General features: G+C 40.5%; 2 protein-coding genes across 5 annotated transcripts in view; one reads left to right on the top strand and one right to left on the bottom strand.

Annotated features, from left to right (window-relative positions):
- b3gat1b (beta-1,3-glucuronyltransferase 1 (glucuronosyltransferase P) b) overlaps positions 1 to 13,818 on the top strand; it is a 30,915-nt gene extending 17,097 nt beyond the window's left edge. Inside the window, exons 2-7 of one of the 4 annotated variants that reach the window (XR_009784073.1) lie at positions 734 to 876; positions 1,094 to 1,578; positions 1,702 to 1,998; positions 2,245 to 2,350; positions 5,394 to 5,434; positions 10,977 to 12,912. Coding sequence is in view for 2 of the 4 variants with exons in the window: in XM_061740208.1 (XP_061596192.1) it covers positions 765 to 876; positions 1,094 to 1,578; positions 1,702 to 1,998; positions 2,245 to 2,331 (981 nt within the window). In the remaining 2 variants the exon portion in view is untranslated. Of the gene's footprint in view, positions 1 to 733; positions 877 to 1,093; positions 1,579 to 1,701; positions 1,999 to 2,244; positions 2,351 to 5,393; positions 5,435 to 10,574; positions 10,939 to 10,976; positions 12,913 to 13,801 lie in introns of those variants that run through there. The other 3 variants (XR_009784074.1, XM_061740208.1, XM_061740206.1) reach the window with 3 other exon arrangements.
- LOC133459868 (beta-galactosidase-1-like protein 2) lies at positions 7,862 to 17,026 on the bottom strand. Its single transcript, XM_061740209.1, is given in 18 exon segments — positions 7,862 to 8,600; positions 9,783 to 9,899; positions 11,466 to 11,577; positions 11,663 to 11,750; positions 11,844 to 11,922; positions 12,029 to 12,100; positions 13,137 to 13,283; positions 13,371 to 13,639; positions 13,826 to 13,963; positions 14,462 to 14,546; positions 14,625 to 14,689; positions 14,765 to 14,846; positions 14,957 to 15,049; positions 15,132 to 15,240; positions 15,594 to 15,689; positions 16,154 to 16,222; positions 16,304 to 16,489; positions 16,893 to 17,026. Coding segments are annotated over 18 exon segments (1,986 nt in total). The 5' UTR covers positions 16,985 to 17,026; the 3' UTR covers positions 7,862 to 8,513.
- Between the last annotated feature and the right edge of the window lie 1,051 nt (positions 17,027 to 18,077).

The raw sequence follows: 18,077 nt of genomic DNA, 5'->3' as shown, positions 1-18,077 counted from the left end.
CCAGTTTTCCCTTCTGCTTCGACAGCTTCCTTTTTGACTTTTATCAGGCCTTTAATCCTTCTTCGTCTTCACTGTCATGCATTGGTTTTCAACTGACAAGTTATTTAGTTTTTCAGTATTCAGCTACTGCCCAAACTTGACAAAGGCCTGGTAAACCATGAAGGAAGCAACGGGACAACTCTTTCCTTCCTTTCTCCAATTTTTATTTATTTTTTCATTGGAGGAATCTCATCAGGTTTCAGGTTGAAAACCTTCGAACAGAAAACAGAAATGTATTAACATCACTTTTAAACAAACATGTAGTATCTACTTTTTCAATATTTTAATTAACTTAATATTCAAAGTCCTTGTAACTTTAACATAAATGATTTTAAAGTGCAAACAATCATACCAGTAGCTTCTCCAAGGTTTGACCCAAGCTGAACACATGCTTCTCCTCTCTTGTCTGGAGTGATTCTGCTGGAGCACCGAAGGCAGGTGTTCCCAGTCACCTAATCAGCAGGGGATTTTCCTCTCCTCAGCAGGGAGGTGAGGCATTTCCCCACTCTGCCTACAGGTGGCGCTGTTACCCGACAGGCCCTGACCTTAAACCCAACAATACTGTATGTGCAGAAAGCTTAATGACACACTGAAATAAAGTTCAGTAGTATTAAAATGACCATATTACCAAAATCACCCTTTTTGCGATGCAAAATCTGAAGTACAGCCTCATTTCGTGTTTTCTATCTTGCAGGCGATGACATGACTCAGGGCTGAACCTGGAGATGCCGAAGAGACGAGATCTCATCGCCATCATATTGATTGTGTTGCCTTGGACACTGCTCATCAGTGTTTGGCACCAGAGAAACGTCACTTCTTTGCTTGTTTCCCAAAAGGGTAAAATAAAGTCTCTGTTTGGGTGTCGACCCATACTGAATGCTTTTGAATTTGTGTCATAGCTGAGTACAATAAAGGCCCTTGTGTTACTTCTAGAGCTTAAAATGCCACATGGGGTACAATGAATTACTAAGAAGAATGAAAGTGTGAATAAAAAGAAGCAATGTGTCATGCAAACACACAGAAACTCACTGCAACTATTTTCTCTCTCGGCTAGATGACACGCATGTCAGTCGCTCTGAATCCTACACACTTGGATCCCGGAGCATTGTGGAGGTAGTACGCACTGAATATGTCTACAGCCGGCCTCCGCCCTGGTCCGGCATGCTCCCCACTATTCACTTCATCACTCCTACTTACAGTCGGCCAGTGCAGAAGGCAGAGCTGACACGCCTGGCCAACACTTTGCTCCATGTGTCAAACCTGCTCTGGATCGTGGTGGAGGACTCCAACAGAAAATCTGATCTGGTGAGCCGTGTCCTCCAAGACTCGGGTCTCAACTACACCCACCTCAATGTGGAGACGCCTTTGAAGTACAAAGTACATGGTGACACTAAGAAACCCAAAGTACCCCGGGGCACCTTACAGAGAAATCTGGCGCTGCATTGGCTACGACAGACCTTCAGCATAAATAACAGCCCTGCTGGGGTTGTTTACTTTGCAGATGATGACAATACATACAGTCTGGAACTGTTTGAAGAGGTGAGGGGGATACGTTTTTTTTCTTAGCTTTCTGTATTTCTCAGTTGTGTCTGTAGTTTGTGGGATGTGGAACCTAAAATGGCACACATAAAGGATTTGTATCTTTGTGCTTTCAACTAACAGATGCGCTCCACTAAAAAGGTGTCAGTGTGGCCGGTGGCGTTTGTGGGTGGACTGCGATACGAGACACCCAAAGTGAACGCCTTAGGCAAGGTGTATGGCTGGAAAACTGTGTTCGACCCTCACCGGCCCTTTGCTATTGACATGGCCGGGTTTGCAGTGAACCTGAGACTCATTCTGTCCAAACCTCAGGCTTTTTTCAAGTTGCAAGGAGTAAAGGGAGGATATCAGGAGAGCAGCTTACTAAAGGAACTGGTCACTCTGGAGGACTTAGAGCCTAAAGCTTTTAACTGCACAAAGGTGAGATAAGGAGGCTCTTTTCATCTTTAAAAATGTTGTGCATCAGCACCTATTGAGCAGATGACTTGTAACTGAGTCTTGAGCACTATCTTTTTGATAACATTTATTTTTCCAGTTCACAGCTATCTATTTATAATCACGTCTAATTGAAATGTTCTCTGTACTCTTTAAACTCTAACTGGTATTGGTAAGTTTATTTCATGATGTTGATGTTTCCACTCATCAATGCTTTCCCCTAACCTGCAGGTATTAGTGTGGCACACTCGAACAGAGAAACCTGACCTGGTAAATGAGGGCAAGAAAGGATTTACAGACGCCAACGTGGAAATTTGACATACTTCATCACACACAGGTAATTACAGAGATTTAGAAATGCAAATGACTGTATTTCAACCCAGGGATTATTTTTGGGGATGGAATAAAAGAGAAGGGTCTGGTTCATTTGGGCAAGTTTATGGAACTACATAAAATATAGGAGACAAAAACGTTTATACTAATGCGGTATTGTCCTTTCTCCAAAGATTTTTGATTTTTCATAAACTAGAGAGCAGTGGCCTCCTCGCAGCTTCTCCGTGTACAACACTGTTGTTTGGTGTTTGACGGTAGAGTCATGAACATTAGTTTTAGCTGATATGAGAGATCCCTCAATAGCAATATCTTTTCATGTAGTCCACTTCACATACCTTTAGCCCGATGTCAAGGTATTGAATCTCGGGGCTCTCAAAGTTGACCCAAATTGTGTTTAAAGCCACAATTATATTAATGCAAGATTAATGCATGCACATTTCAGGAAATATGACCCTCGACCCTGCAGTTTGAAGAACCAAGCAAGGCAGATCTAATATACTGTACTATACAAAACAAGTATCAGTCGCGTGACCTATCAAACAGCCTCTTTTTTACATAAACTGCAAGCCTAATGTATGTCAATCAAAGTTTGCTGTGGCTGCAAGCTACTTCATCTAACTCACGTCAGAAAAAGATTATTGCTTTATATAATTTCAGCTAATATGAAATCAATGTGATATGAAATCAACGCAGCTTGGCGGTACATTGCATTTTGGGTATATTATGCAAGGTACACTGATCAGTGGCACATACAGTAGGAAATATCCCACAAGAAATACACCATTTGGGCATTTCTCATAAATTGTGCAACTGCTCATGTCCTGGATACGGTATTGCAAAATCGGTACAGGTGTGTAGAGTAATATTGTATATGGATTCAAAAATCGTCCTTTGTCCCTGGCAGGTGCTCTTTTTATGTCTTAGCCTGACACTTTCAACTGTCATCAATTAAGCTGCTGATTTTCCAGATGTGTTTCCAGCATCAGGCTCTAGATCTGTTTACATTTTATACATACACCGTTACCCATAAAGTTAGAATAACTTTGTTTTCAACTCTTTATTTACAATATTGTGGCGTTCTTTAGCCACTAGAGGGCAGTTATGGTTCATCTAATTGGGACAATTAAGAGGGAAGAGAAGTGCCCAGACTGTACAGTTGTCATGCTCTTGTGCCAAGTAAAGAATGGAAATAATAAAAGGGGTCTCTTAATTCTAAAACGTTGCTTCGCCAAGATATTCTTGTTAGATAATCCTTTTCCTTGCCATTTTGAAACTTTGAAAACAGCACTGACGGTTAGCTTTGAACTTAAACGCGTTCCTTTACATCACACAAGGGACAGCTGTGTATAACTGTGTAACAGCTGACAACATCATAAACTGTAATGTGTGGGTCAGGTGGTGGAGCGGGTTATCCAATGGTAAAAGGATTGGTGGTTCGAACCCCAGTCTGCTGTCATTGCGTCCTTGGGCGAGAGACTTCAACCTCCTTGCCTCAAGTGAGGGCATGACTGGTGTGTGAATGTGTATGAATGTTCTGGTGGGGGTCGGAGAGGCCGTTCGGCGTGGATTGGTCAGTCTGCCCCAGGGCAGCTGTGGCTCCTCACGTAGTTTACCACCACCAAGTATGAATGAGGAATGAATGAATAATGGTAGACAGTCAGCAGTAGTTGGCTGTCGAGGTTTTTCTAGTGAAGTTGTGTGATCATTTAGCAGTAAAATGAAGCCCTGCGTGACTGAAGAGTCTCTCACAAGCTGAGATGCTGGAAGTGTTGACTTTGAGTGACAATCTCTTGATTTGAGGAAGAGCGTTACAGACCCAGACCTCCAGTGGATGGACATGAAAGGTACATGAAGGGAAGGGGGGGCAGCCCATGATCCTCTGTGCCGTGTTGACCACTCTTTGGAGCTTCTTCCGTTCTGCCTCAGTGCAGTGGGAGAACCACACCGGGATGCAGTAGGTCGGGATGCTCTCAATAGAGGACCGGTAGAAGGTTGTCAGCAGCTTCTAGCTGATGTTGTTCTTCCTGAGCACTCTCAAGGAGTGCAGACACTGTTGAGCCTTCTTTGCTACAGCCTTGGTGTTTCATCATCATAAAGTCATGTGAGAAAACTAAAGTACATAGTGAATTTCTGTATTCTGTAAGCAAACTGAGGTTTACCAACTTACATTTTGATCTCCAATGCTGTGCATACATTGCAAATTACGAACCTCTCGTTCTACAGGTGTGACTGTGTCATAGAGACTCCAGTTTACATTTATATTCCACTCTTTTAAACACTGTGCTGGACCTGCTGGTTTTTTTCCTCAGGCCAGTACATTTTGCCTGCAACGCAAACCGAGACAGCCTCCTCTGTGTTTCCTTTGCCAACTTCTGCTAGAGTGGGATCAACTGTCGATAAGACATTCAGAAGATGGCATGCACATTTTTGGTGCTTTAGAAGTTGGTACTCAAGGCCAGTGTCATCACCCAGAATGGCAGACACATCTTGATATTCCACCTGACTCACTTTCATCTTCTGATGCTTCATCCACGATGGAGTCTTTCTTCTCCTGTCCATCAGCAACTGCATCCTCTTTTTCCTCCACAAAAACAGAAAAAGGCCTTCACGAAGTTTGACAGAGGAGAATAAAATGTGTGTGGTTTTTGTTATGTTGGGGTTTTTTTTTGTTTTGTTTTTAATAATAAGGTCTGTATGAACTCTTGTTTTAGTAAGTAACGATGACCTGGACTGCCAACTGCTCCCTTAAGATTTCAGATCATTGTGTGGCTTGTATCGTTGATCTGTTTGGTTCCATTACACGAGTCCTGATCAAAATGAATCAGCTAATGAAGTAATTGCAATGAAATCTTACCCCATACATGTGGCATCGTGACTTTTATATCCATTTATATTTGTAATTTTTGGTGAAATACCTTGATACATATCAAACTTGTCACTTTAGAAAGAGGTATTGAAGGCTTGATATTTGTAAAGCTGTGTTGAATGAGGCGAGAAATGAGTAGGGTCTATCCATCCATTATCTATACCCGCTTTATCCTTTGCAGGGTCACGGGGGTCTGCTGGAGTCTATCCCAGCTCATTTCAGGTGAGAGGCAGGGGTTACACCCTGGACAGGTCACCAGTCCATCGCAGGGCCACATATACACACAAACCATGCACACCCATGCTCACACCTACGGGCAATTTAGAATCACCAATTAACCTACCGGTAATATGCATGTTTTTGGACTGTGGGAGGAAGCCGGAGTACCCGGAGAGAACCCACGCAGGGGAGTAGGGTCTAAACAAATCAATTTCCTTTCAAGAGTGCATTTAAATGCATAAATAGGGGCCTGGTATGGTCAGTGCACCTGATCATAAAAGCTGTAAACTTTTGATCTGGAAACATCAACAATATAGTTATAAATAATGCTTCATGGACAGTGTTTTTACGCATTGCTTTGCATCCATCTATAATAAATGGGCATAAATTTAGTCTCAGATGGGCCGTTTTCAAATGACTAAACAACGTTCTGATATAAGTCTTCAGATATTCCACATACACCCTTCCCTAGACTATGTGGTATGCTTTAAATCTGGACTTTGGCTAATATGAAGTATCATTTTTTGCACCAAGTCAGATGCACTGGTGTTTTTAAAAAGAAATAATATGAAATGATGATGTAATGACCATCACCAATCCGTTCCAAGTTATAAACTCATAAAAACTGATACATGACATGGTATCACCCTCACAAATCCTCTATAACGGCTGTTAACCCCTCTTATTTTTTTTATTCTTGCCCTTCTTAGGTGTTAATTTATTGTTTCAGGGAAGGAAACTCCACTGGTGTCTGCCTGGGTTCAAAGCAAGCTCAGAGCTCTCATGGCCACAAATGTTACATCAGCACTGTAGCTGAACTTCCTCGGAAACACGGCATCCCAGGACGCTGCACAAAGCCATATTAATGTACTGAACACATAGTGTCAAAGCACAGTTGCACAAAAACAAGGCTCCCTGTTCAGCACTGAGCAGTGGTCAGCAGTGGTCAGCACTGGTGGGAATTGCCTGGAGGAGCTTGCCAATGAACGTCTACTCATAGAGCTGAGACAAAGGCGGTTACCCAACTTAAACTGATGAAAAGGCTGGAAGAGCACACAATAAAGAGCCCCCTCATGCAGCGCAGACAGCACCAGCCAAGCATCCAGTCAGCACTTGTTAGAACCCTGTTGTTCTGAGCGACGCGGGCTGTCGGGCACAGGGCTGCGCAAAGGAATAAAAGAAGTCCTTGTTTGAGGTGAATCAGCACTGTCTGACGGATCGGACTGATGGGATCTAAGGCAGTCTATTTGTACTGTACAACAGTAAGCTATTTAGACAGCACTGTGAAGTCATCGCTAATTAGGAGTTCTGCTTCCTCTTAAGCCTGGGATATAATTGCTGTTGGTGCTTGCGTTCGCGTCCGTTCACGTCCGTTCGCCTGCACCACCAACCGCAACGTCGCTCGCGTATTACGCGAGGAGAGCACGCCGTACCGGCGGTCACTGATAGGGGGCAGTAAGCAGAGCAACAGTTGGAAAAGTGATTAAATATTTAGTAGTAGCGGTAGTAGCAGTAGCAGATTAGAACAACGAACAAGTTAACATGACAACATTGGATTATGTAGGAGATTATAACATTGCTTTGGTTGCGATCTCGGCAAAGGGAAACGGCGCCAGCGACCTCCGCGTCGTCACTTGTGGCCAGCTGGTATCTGACCGGACCAGCTGGTATCTGACCGGGACCAGCTGGTATCTGAGCGGGACCAGCTGGTATCAGACCGGGACCAGCTGGTATCTGACCGGGACCAGCTGGTATCTGACCGGGACCAGCTGGTATCAGACCGGGACCAGCTGGTATCAGACCGGGACCAGCTGGTATCAGACCGGGACCAGCTGGTATCAGACCGGGACCAGCTGGTATCTGACCAGGACCAGCTGGTATCTGACCGGGACCAGCTGGTATCAGACCGGGACCAGCTGGTATCTGACCGGGACCAGCTGGTATCAGACCGGGACCAGCTGGTATCTGACCGGGACCAGCTGGTATCAGACCGGGACCAGCGCCACTCGTGGCCACAGCGAGAACTGCAGGTCGCGTACGCGTTCAGGGTCTTTTTGAGAACGTGCACGTCGACGAGTGAAATGAACGCTGGATACACGTGGCGGCCATGATGCGTACGCGGTCTGAACTGCAAGCACATCCCAGACTTTAAGACAAATTCACACTCGATGACAACACTGCACAGACACACATCACAGAGTGGTGTTTATTATATTGAAACTGTAGGACTGGTTTGTTCCTGACAAGCTACAACACCGCTGGGCTCCTGTCATATTTTAGGGTAAACTCAGTTTTGATACTGGTCTTGAGACTTCACAGGCTTTGAAATGAGTCATATTAAAGTTTTGGAGCACTTGTTGTTTGTTGTTTATGTGAGTTATGCTTATGAGAATCAATTAAATATTGAGCCATAATTGAAAAAAATGTGTTGTCTTTGCATCATACATTCTTGTTATTCCAAGCAAGTTATGGTTTCACACATACTTGACTCACATCTGCACCTTTTTAAATGTAAATGTATTCTCAAACTCTGACTTTAAATAGATAAAGACAGTCATGTGACATATAAACATATAAAACCTTCAATTTTCACTTCATGAGAAGGGTATTATACTGATATGACTCTGCTTGGGTCTAAACAGATTGGGCTATTTTCTTGATTTTACAAATGAAACATTCTCCAATATGTTCACACAGGCAATAAAAACTGACAACTAATATTCAATAAGTGATGTTCCATGTCAGAAATTTAAACTCATCAGCAAGATGTGCATCATAATTCTGCTCAATGTGTAAAGATTCATCTCCACCAAAGGTAGCCTATTGTATGTACATAGAAAACTCATCATACATCATACTATCATACAACCACATCTGTCTCTTTGACTTGTAGTTGATGTGACCAGATGTTGAAATGTTGTTGTTTTTTGCTGAATTTGAGGTTCCCCATTCAACAATGACGACTTCAACAACAATCATGCCACTGTATTTGTCTAAGCCCACATCTAATAAGCCCTTTATTTTTGTTTCGAACAAAAACAATATTTCTTCAGTAGTACTCCCATCCAGGATGTGATGCCGGTTACTGGATGTCCACTGCCATGCCCAGATCAGGCATATCCTCAAACTGGACCTTGTAGTCGCCCTCTTGCTCCTCGAACACAATGACCTTATGTATTTGAACAGAGAAAAAGAGAGAGAGGGAAGTTACAAACCTTGGCTCTAACTTCTGTTTTTACTAATTGTTACATGTCATCAAAATTCTCTCAAAGACAAAAATTAATGTACCGGTAAACATGTAAATCTAGACCAAAAAGCCAAGTGGCATAACAGATGGAGGCAGAAAAAAGACCATAACTGGTTATTCCAAAGAAATATAGATCATATTGCTATTTCCCATTGAATATCTTATTTCAAATAAAATATTTGACATTTAACATCATATATCCACTAAAATAACATAAAAATAAACAAATATGTAGTATCAATGTGCAGTAATCAACTTTAGAAAGGCTAGTTATAATAATAATGGCGTTAATCTGAAGTCCCCACTAGACATCCTTTCTTTTCCATTTATTATTCTGACAGTTACTTATTTTTTGTTGGTTACATGTTTAAATTAAGGTTTGACTTGGTCAAACAATAATAATAATAATAATAATTATTATTATTATTATTATTATTATTATTATTATTATTATTAGTAGTAGTAGTAGTAGTAGTAGTAGTAGTAGTAGTAGTGGTAGTAGTAGTATTAGTATTAGTATTAGTATTAGTATTATTTGTATTCATATTAGTATTAGTATTACCGTAGTATTAGTATTAGTATTATTACTTTCAACTCAGAACAAGTCCGAACCTCATAAACTTACATTATTATGTTGACACACTAAAGCAGCCTAATATCTGCTGGTCAAAGAAATTTCTTCATCATCAAATACAGTAAATAATCGTCTGAATCTTCCTGACCATTATTTTCCTATGGTGCTTATCAGGGGATAAATAACCTCTGAAAAGTCTGACAAGTGAGTTTTTCACGCTTTTCTTCAAACTTTTTCCAGAGGGAAAGCTGTAGACTTTGAACGTTTTGGTTTGTATGATTTTACACAGATTTTTAACATCAAAAATCAATTATTTTATTCTCATTTACTCTCATATCTCATCCATTGTACTGTATAACCAAGCTTAATGAAATATATGTGAAAACATTCCCCAAATAAACTAAAAAAACATAACCAACATGTCTAATAATAATTCCAGTTCAGTGTGCAAATGCAAATGCAGTATCAAAATCCATAACTAGATTACATTACTACATTACATTACTACACTTGTCGCAGCACAACTTTACCTGGTTAATTCCACTATTGAGAAAAGGTCCTGGGAGGTAAAGAGTCTGCTGTGGGCCAATTGACCAGTAGCGGCCCAGATTCAGTCCGTTTATAAACACAACACCTTTCTCCCAACCCTGTAGACCCAAAAAACACACAAGTAGTTGATGAAGACTCTGATGGATACATAATAGGTATATTGAACTACAGTTGTGATAAAAAGTAGCTACATCAGGAAGAAATTATTGGCACTGACATTTTTAATTTCTCCATTCTAGTTCAGGACAAGCTCACAAGTCGTCAGGGACAACAGTTTACATCACTCTGCTCTGTGTACTGCGGAGCACTTAATAAAAGCATCCAGTGTGTCTTATTGTTGCGAGTTTTAGGTTATCAGGGCAGTGTGAACAAGACCCAAAACCATCCTTTTCTCTTGCAATCTTGGTGGTCATGACAGGTTATCAATTCTAATCGCTAAGTGTTGTTAATTAAACCCTTTAAACAGCGCTCTTTGCAAATCTACTTGTGTAAGTCCATAATTCAAACTGTCCTGTTCCTGTCCTTGCACCTTCAGCACCTCCAGCTACCATGTTCCTCTTATCTCCAGTGTGCACAGAAAGTATAATGTGCATGGATGCAGAAATCCTTATTACCTTCAGTCCTCCGACAGAAGTAGACACTTTTCTGTCCTTACATTTCAGAACACGAATATCTACTCTTCTGACTTAAAAACTGTGCTGCAGACTGTCACACAGTCATGCCTCTCCAGGCCTCTGACCACTGCTTTATTTGTTTCACTGTTTGTTTCCCAGAACTGTCTTCTGCCTCACCACTGCTGGTTTTATATCTCCATACTCCTGTGATCGCCTTTGCTCCACTTCCTCTCAGCACATTTTCCTCAGTCGAGGTCGGTGATGCCACTAAAGCTCTCTGCTCCACACTGAGCCTTTCCTTGGATAGCCCGAGTCCATAAATGGCTTACGGATACCATCCAGAAGCTAGGGGGTATCTTACTCTCTCAGAGTCCCTGAGAGAAAATGGCATACGTAAATCCACAACGCTGCTGATTTTGAAAACTAACAGACTCTCCTATCAACCTTTGCATTCAACAGGAAAGCTACCAAAACTGCCAAAATGACCAAATTAGCTGCACCACAAATACACAGAAACTATTTTACACCTTCAAACTACTACTCAAGCATTCTCCATTGCAGGTGATGCCACCCAGCCCTCACACAGCTTCCTCTGTCTGCTGCCATCAGGGAGGAGGCTGCGGAGTCTGCGGGTCAGGACCAGCAGACTGAGGGGAAGCTTCATCCACCCGGCCGTCAGGAAACTGACCTCTGTACCTGCTCTCCCCCCTCACCATGCTGCTCCCCCAACTCACACTAAGGACTAACTCATCAAGAAACCTGTCATACTGTGTGTATATATGTACAAATTCATCCACTCCACCAATTCCTTTCTTCTACTTGTATATACAGGACTTTTTTTTAATAGTTTTTTATATTTATAATTTTTATTCTTATATACGCAACATTTGCACATCTGTTATATTTTTTCTTTAGCTGCTGCACCGTAAGGCCTTTGGTCATTTCAATCCTTTATTGTGTAAGTAAAATTGTGTTTGTGATTTAATTATGACAACATATTTATACCATTTTCATCACATGTTGTATATGCACATGTTTTATTTGACTTACTGGTAGCTTCACAAACGTGTCACTCGGATACCCGTATACAAACAACCTCCCCATGAAAAATCCAGGGAAACTGGGACTTTCAGGGAGGGTTTTCCAAGTTGCCTGATAAAGACTGAAATGAGGATACTTTAAATATAATATTAATGTGAAAAATGAACATAAAATGCAAAGTCTTAGATTCAGTTAAGTTTACAAACCTATCAATAAATCTGGGTTTCATATCCAGGCTGTATATTGTAAAGTTGCGCAATGGTATATTGTTTAATATAATGTCGCCCACTAATCCTGCAAGAGCACAAAACAAAAAAGGGTTAGTCATCACTACTCACTGAGTATGGGGGGGATTTGGTAGATCTGCAGCAATGAAATGTCAATGACCTTTATGTTGTTTGTCAAGATCTCTTCCACGGTAAACTCGGCCACAGTTTTCCACCAATAAACTCAAGGTACGCTGTCCCTGAAGGGAGCAAATAGTTATAAGTCTAAGATTTTGCAACCAGTAACACACTGCTTCAGCATCTAATAAAAGCAGCTAATAAAATGTTTGTGTTCGTCGTTCATACCTTACCATCAGGAACAGCAAGCTCCACGCTCCGACGCTTGAACAGGCCAATGTAACTTCTGTCTACAAACACCTGGTACAACAAAGACCATTTAGATTCTGAAACACATCAGCTCAACTTTCATCAAATGAAATAACATTTTAGTGAGCGTGGTTATTCATATACCCAGGAGCCCCTGGTACAGAGGGCAAATGTCATTTAAGAACATAAGCCTGTGATTAGGATGGGAACAAATAAAATATTTGTCCCTCTGGAGTGGAGAAGACAATAAAAAATGAAAAATGAAAAAGTACAAAATAATACTAAAACAATTCTCTGAGGTTTCTACCCCAGTAAGGCTAAAAGCCATTGCCAGAGTGACATTGTAATAATGTAAATCGACTGCAAATAATGCAAATAAATTTACATTGTATCAAGCACCAGTAATAGTCAAACACTGCTGATGCTTAGGGCCCCATGAAGGCTTGTGCCAGCCGTGCATACAGCTGTCCTAAATACAGAAAAACATCTGGCACTGGTGGTATAACCTTTCAGATGAGCATCCTCTGCTCTGTCAGATCTGGACCGATTTCTTTAACATTTTCGCATTGAAATCACTTAAAAAGGAAAAATAAATGTCCCTGAATTAAAAGTGTTGAAGTGGCATGCTCATGGAGTTCTTCCAGTGAGGTTCAAATGCTGATTGATTGCACAGGGGAGGTTTGAAAGTTAATTGGTTCCTCAGGTGAGGTTTGAAGGTAAAACTCATTTGGGCGATAATCATTTTAACTAACTCAATTTTCATTCATTTTGTGTACAGAAAAAAAGATGTTTTGTATGTGTATGTATTTATTTTGGTTCAAAAGTGAACTAAATTGGGGCATTAATATTATGGAATGTCTCACCATGGAAAGTTTTAATAAATAATCCAAACTCATTGTTCAGGTTTTTAGGGTTTCATTGCACCTTGGAGGCTGATAATGTTGACTGAATATGTGACATGTTGATATAAGGTGTGTTTTCCTTCTAATCTTCATTTTACATCGCAAAAAAAATAGAATTAAAAAAAAAAAAAATAAGACAACCTCATCATAAAAAGTTACAGTCGTGTACGGTGACGGTGACTCACCAGGGCGCGGTCTCGGACATGATCTCCTGACTTCAGCAATCCTCCACTACTGATGGTAGTCTCGTACAGAGTGTAGCCATACGACTGGCCACTCCCGTGGTTAACGGGCAGATTCTCCATGCTTATAGGCTCGGATGACTTAAAAGGCTGCAGGGATATGGAAATAATTAATCCGAGAGCAAAGTGGAGTCTTCTCACTTGCAAATATTCGCAGATGATCTTTGTGAAACATACTTCTTCAGTGAAGCTCAAAGCATCCCATAATGAAAGGTGCTGGTACATGATAGCAGGTTCATAAGCTTCCCGGTGATGCAGGGCTGGTATGTCTGGAAAACTGTCTCCTCTTGCTGCACAGAGAGGTCAAAACTAATCACGCAAGTTAGCACCAGCATGAATGTACTGTATTCTCATTTTTAACTTACTGTTATGTCGAGAAAGTAAATCTCTAAGAAGATGGTACTTTGGAGTGTAATCTCCAGCTTCAGATAAAGGAGCATCATAATCTGAAGAACATCATATTGTGACTTAACTGTCATGCACTGCTACTTGTTGGGTCAATGTTGCTGTGGAAACTACAGACACATACAGCGTTCTCCAGTGCTTTTACATTCAAACGAAGTCTATGTGAATTTGCATGGAAACCAGTGCTAATTTGTTTCTGGCAGAGCAAACAACAGAGAGGGACCAACCGTAGCTGGAGACTAACGCTCTGTAGGAAGGATCATCGAGTGCCCCGCTCATGAACCCAAAACTGGATCCTCCGTGGAACATGTAGAGATTGACGGACATGCCTCGCCTCAGAATCCCCCTCACGGTGGACACCACATCTGGCAACATGTTCAACATACTCACAAAGTCTTTCTTTGCAATGTAAAGATCATAGTGTTACAACACTCATGCACTAAGAGAAACATGCTTGATTAACATTTCTGTTTTTTTATACAGTGTGTTGTATATGCCAGCTGCCCATGCAAAAGTGATACGATGCTGATTTTTAGATTTGAATTAGCAGTTGGAATGGAGATTACATCTCTCATGCAAAAAGCTACAGGGTCAAAGGTTATAACAATATCATTTCAGAAAACCTTTAGGATATTTTCTGAGCATGGAAACCCACAGTGGGCAGTCATGAAACCCTGTCTGAATGAGAAGAGCAAACTTTTGCTCTACTGGGCCTGCATGGTGTGAGGAAGAGTGAAGTCTACCTCAAGGAGGGTTCATGGCCAAACCAGAGATACTTATTATGTTTTTATGTAGCACTAGTAGGAACCATTAAAGAGATGTGAACTTCTAAAGTCACTGATCAAGAGGCGGACCTGCCTTACCCTCTGGTGGCAGCACATGGTGCACTTCCCCCCACACATCATACCAGCCTGTCCAGTATTCCATCACCATGGAGGCACTGTTGAGCTGAAAATCCACATGTCAGTTCATAAAACGGTTTGTCTTTGATGGGCAGTAAACCACTGTGGAAAGTAAGATACACACCTGAACAGAACTCAGATCCTGTATGTGTCTCTGATTTAGCTTCTGTAACTTCACCAACTTGATTGCTGCAAGAGAAAAACTGAAACGTTAAACTATCCATGTGTGCATGTGTGTATTTTTATGTGTGTACATTGCTGTACCTCCATCAACACCTCCTAACTTCAAAGTTTGAAGGTTATCTGATGTGAGCAAGAGCTCCGTGATCCCTCTGGACAGTAAAGCCTTTTGAAAAAGAAATTAAATATAACAACAAAAAAGGTGAACTCATCCGAAGGATAGATACAATTTTTGATTTTAGTGGTAATTTTTATGAAACAAGCCAAATATGTCACCTCTTTTATGAAAAGCAGGTAACTTTGATCCGCTGCAAAGGATCCATATTCATTTTCGACCTGCACAGCAATGATGGGACCTCCTTTCTTGAACTTAAATACACAAGCATGACCTCAAGTTAAACAAGCTGAAGCTAAGAAAGGCTTGTTTTCCACTTCACTGATAAAAACTTACCTGTAGTGGAACCATTTTTGGTATAAGTTTGTCAAAGTAAGTGTTGACAGCCTGAGTAAAGCCTGGGTGACTTGTTCTCAGTTTCATGCTCTCATCTCTGAGGAGCCAGCTATAAGGGGAAACAAAACAACTTTCTCAGTTTTCACTTAAGCTCGAAAAAACAATGGAGCAAAAGTGAGTTTAATAATAATGAACACATATGTAAATGCTGAGAAAGTCTTTCTTTAGAGCTATGTGACTTCTTCATTATGTATGCAATCAACAACAAAAGAAATGTCATGTTGTAGTATAGTAAGTGCTTTTGTGTTTTGAGGCCAAGCTCACTTATACTGTAATTATTAATTATCCGGGGCAGACAGTGTAGATGTTCTTGGCTCAAATCTGTGTCTTTTAAAACTTACACAGAAAACTTGGTTTGCTAGGTTGACTGATAAAGTTATGTGCATAGAATAACAGCACTACCTAGGCAATCCCCCTAAGTCCAGCTCCGCGGAAACGTAGGGCCCTGGACGTAAAATCACCCACAATCCCAGTTCAGCTGCAAGGTTAATGTAAGCTCTGAAACTCAGAAAGAAAATCATCATTTTATCCGGACAAGCACAAGGTTAAGACTCCACATCTTGTTTGAGAGGTGTGAAGAATGCCTGGTAACAACAGCGAAAGGCTGAGGCATCACATCCCTCCTCACTTATCACCATCGTGTTGATAATTGCTTGATAAGTTGCTGTTGCTGTGGAGATGCTACTGTTGTCAGGCAAGACACTGACTCTTGGTTCTCCCTTGAGCACTGGGGCTTAGATGATGAAAAGAAAGGGAGAGTATTCCCAAAACACCAAAGAGCAGTTAACATTATTAGTACGGCTTAGAATGTGGTTCAAGAGGTTTTAAATCTTATTAAGGACATTTTCCAACTGAATATTTCGCTTAAGGAGCGCATGATCCACACACCAACAAGCAACATGCTGCACAATAATTAATCATGAAGAGTGTATTGAGGACAATTACGGCAACATTCCCCTTACTCTAAATCCAGCTGTGTGTGGAAGTTAAAAACACCCTTCTCTGGCTGGTGCAGGCTCCATGGCACATATCTGCAAAGATACTCTCAGTTATCATTAAACAGGTGGCACGCCTTCTGTAATACAACACAAGTGTAGTAGTAGTCATCCTACGTAGTCAGGGTATTTATGCCACAGGCCTTCATCTTCATTAGGCGGTCTCTCCAGTAGGCCCTAGGCACACGGAAATAGTGGATGGATCCCCCCAAAATACGGAAGGGCTCTCCCTCCAGAGTGAACTGTGACATGTTGGCACTCAGGCCCCCTTTTCTGCTGACCCTCCACACCCTTGATGGCATGCTGGAGGAGAATTAGATGATTGTTTTTGTCACAAATCACATTATGTGACACATGGGCCATTGTGTTTAAACTGACCATATCACATGCTTAAGAGGAATTTGCAGAAGTCTTAAGTTGACAAAAAACATCACAGAGGTGAAAGAACACATCACTATGTAGAGGCAAGACAAACTTCAACACACTCCTTTAAACTAGTACATTTGTATTGTTCTTTATCATGTCATAATTACATCCACATATCTAATGTATTATCTAAAATTATGAATATTTTCTGAAGCTTTTGAGTAAAAGGCTACAATAAAATGGCTACACTTGATTATACTAAATATGTTATTTCAGTAATGCCAATGTTTAAGTCACTAAAAAGCACAGCCTAAAAGAAGCTCAAACTGAAAACACTTACCTGAGATATTTATACAAGAAGAAGCTGAGAATGCACATGCAAATAAGTGCACATTTCCTTTTGTGCACATTTCTTATCCTGAGGGCAGCCATTAGTGACGAGTGAGATCACTTATAGTAACAGCAGTATTGTGTTTACAACAGCATCTGTGTGCAGATGAACTCATGATGCTGCCCTCAAAGATGCCCCGCCCTGTAGGAGTGTCATACTTAGTTCACCTTGGAAAGTGTTTGCTTATGAAAACGTATTACTGTTTGGTCTGTTCAAAATGTAGGCCTATATACTGGGTTAATATTAGATTAGATTACTTTTTGCATTATTATATATGCTTATATGTTTACCGGTATATGTTTTTTGTCATTTTTTTATTTTTTCATAAATTCATAAATCTCAGAAAACCAGATGTGTATAAAGAGTAATTATGGAATATTGGAGAAGGGATAGTAGTAAATAAGTTCTACTTCTTCCTACCCCTTTTCAGACATGTTCAACAGGATTTGTGTGTAATGTGTATTGTTATGCGTATGCATGTATATAGGTATGTATATATAGAGATAGGTGTGCACATTGGGTATGAATTTACTTTATAATAGATGTATTTGTTTTTTGTTTTATTTTTTTTTCTATTTGTATATAGATACATAGATTCATACTATTGTTAACTTATGCTCCAAATACAATGGTTTTGACGTGTCTGGAATGAATCAATAAATTAAATGAAACTTCATCAGAGATAATCTCATTTAAAATAAACCTTCTCACAATATCATTCATTTTTCAAAAGCATATTATGGAAACTTAAATTTATATTTTCAAAATATTCTATTTTCACAAATGGCCAAGATCAAACGAAAGTGTCATTTATTTATTTAACTTTTGGACACATTTAAAAAAAATCTTAGATAATAATCTTAGCTAAATGTAGATTAAAGAGTGTAATAGAGTCTGTGAACATATAAAAACATGTTCCTTTGCTTTTACCCCCATTAAACAATAATTAATACCAGAGGCGTTTTATAAACTTCTTTAAAAGAACCAATGCTTTGAAAAAAACAGTAATGTATAGAGCAGTCACACACTGGAACCATCTCCCCCCATGTATAGTTGCAATAAACAAGATGTCAGGTTTTAAAAGAAGACTGAAGCAGGCTGTAGTTCAGAAGGAAGTTATGATCTCTCCGAGGT

The sequence above is a fragment of the Cololabis saira genome, chromosome 14, assembly GCF_033807715.1.
Source record: "Cololabis saira isolate AMF1-May2022 chromosome 14, fColSai1.1, whole genome shotgun sequence".
Lineage (NCBI taxonomy): Eukaryota > Metazoa > Chordata > Actinopteri > Beloniformes > Belonidae > Cololabis > Cololabis saira.
The sequence above is the reverse complement of the archived record's forward strand: the minus strand, read 5'-3'. Positions and strand labels throughout refer to the sequence as shown.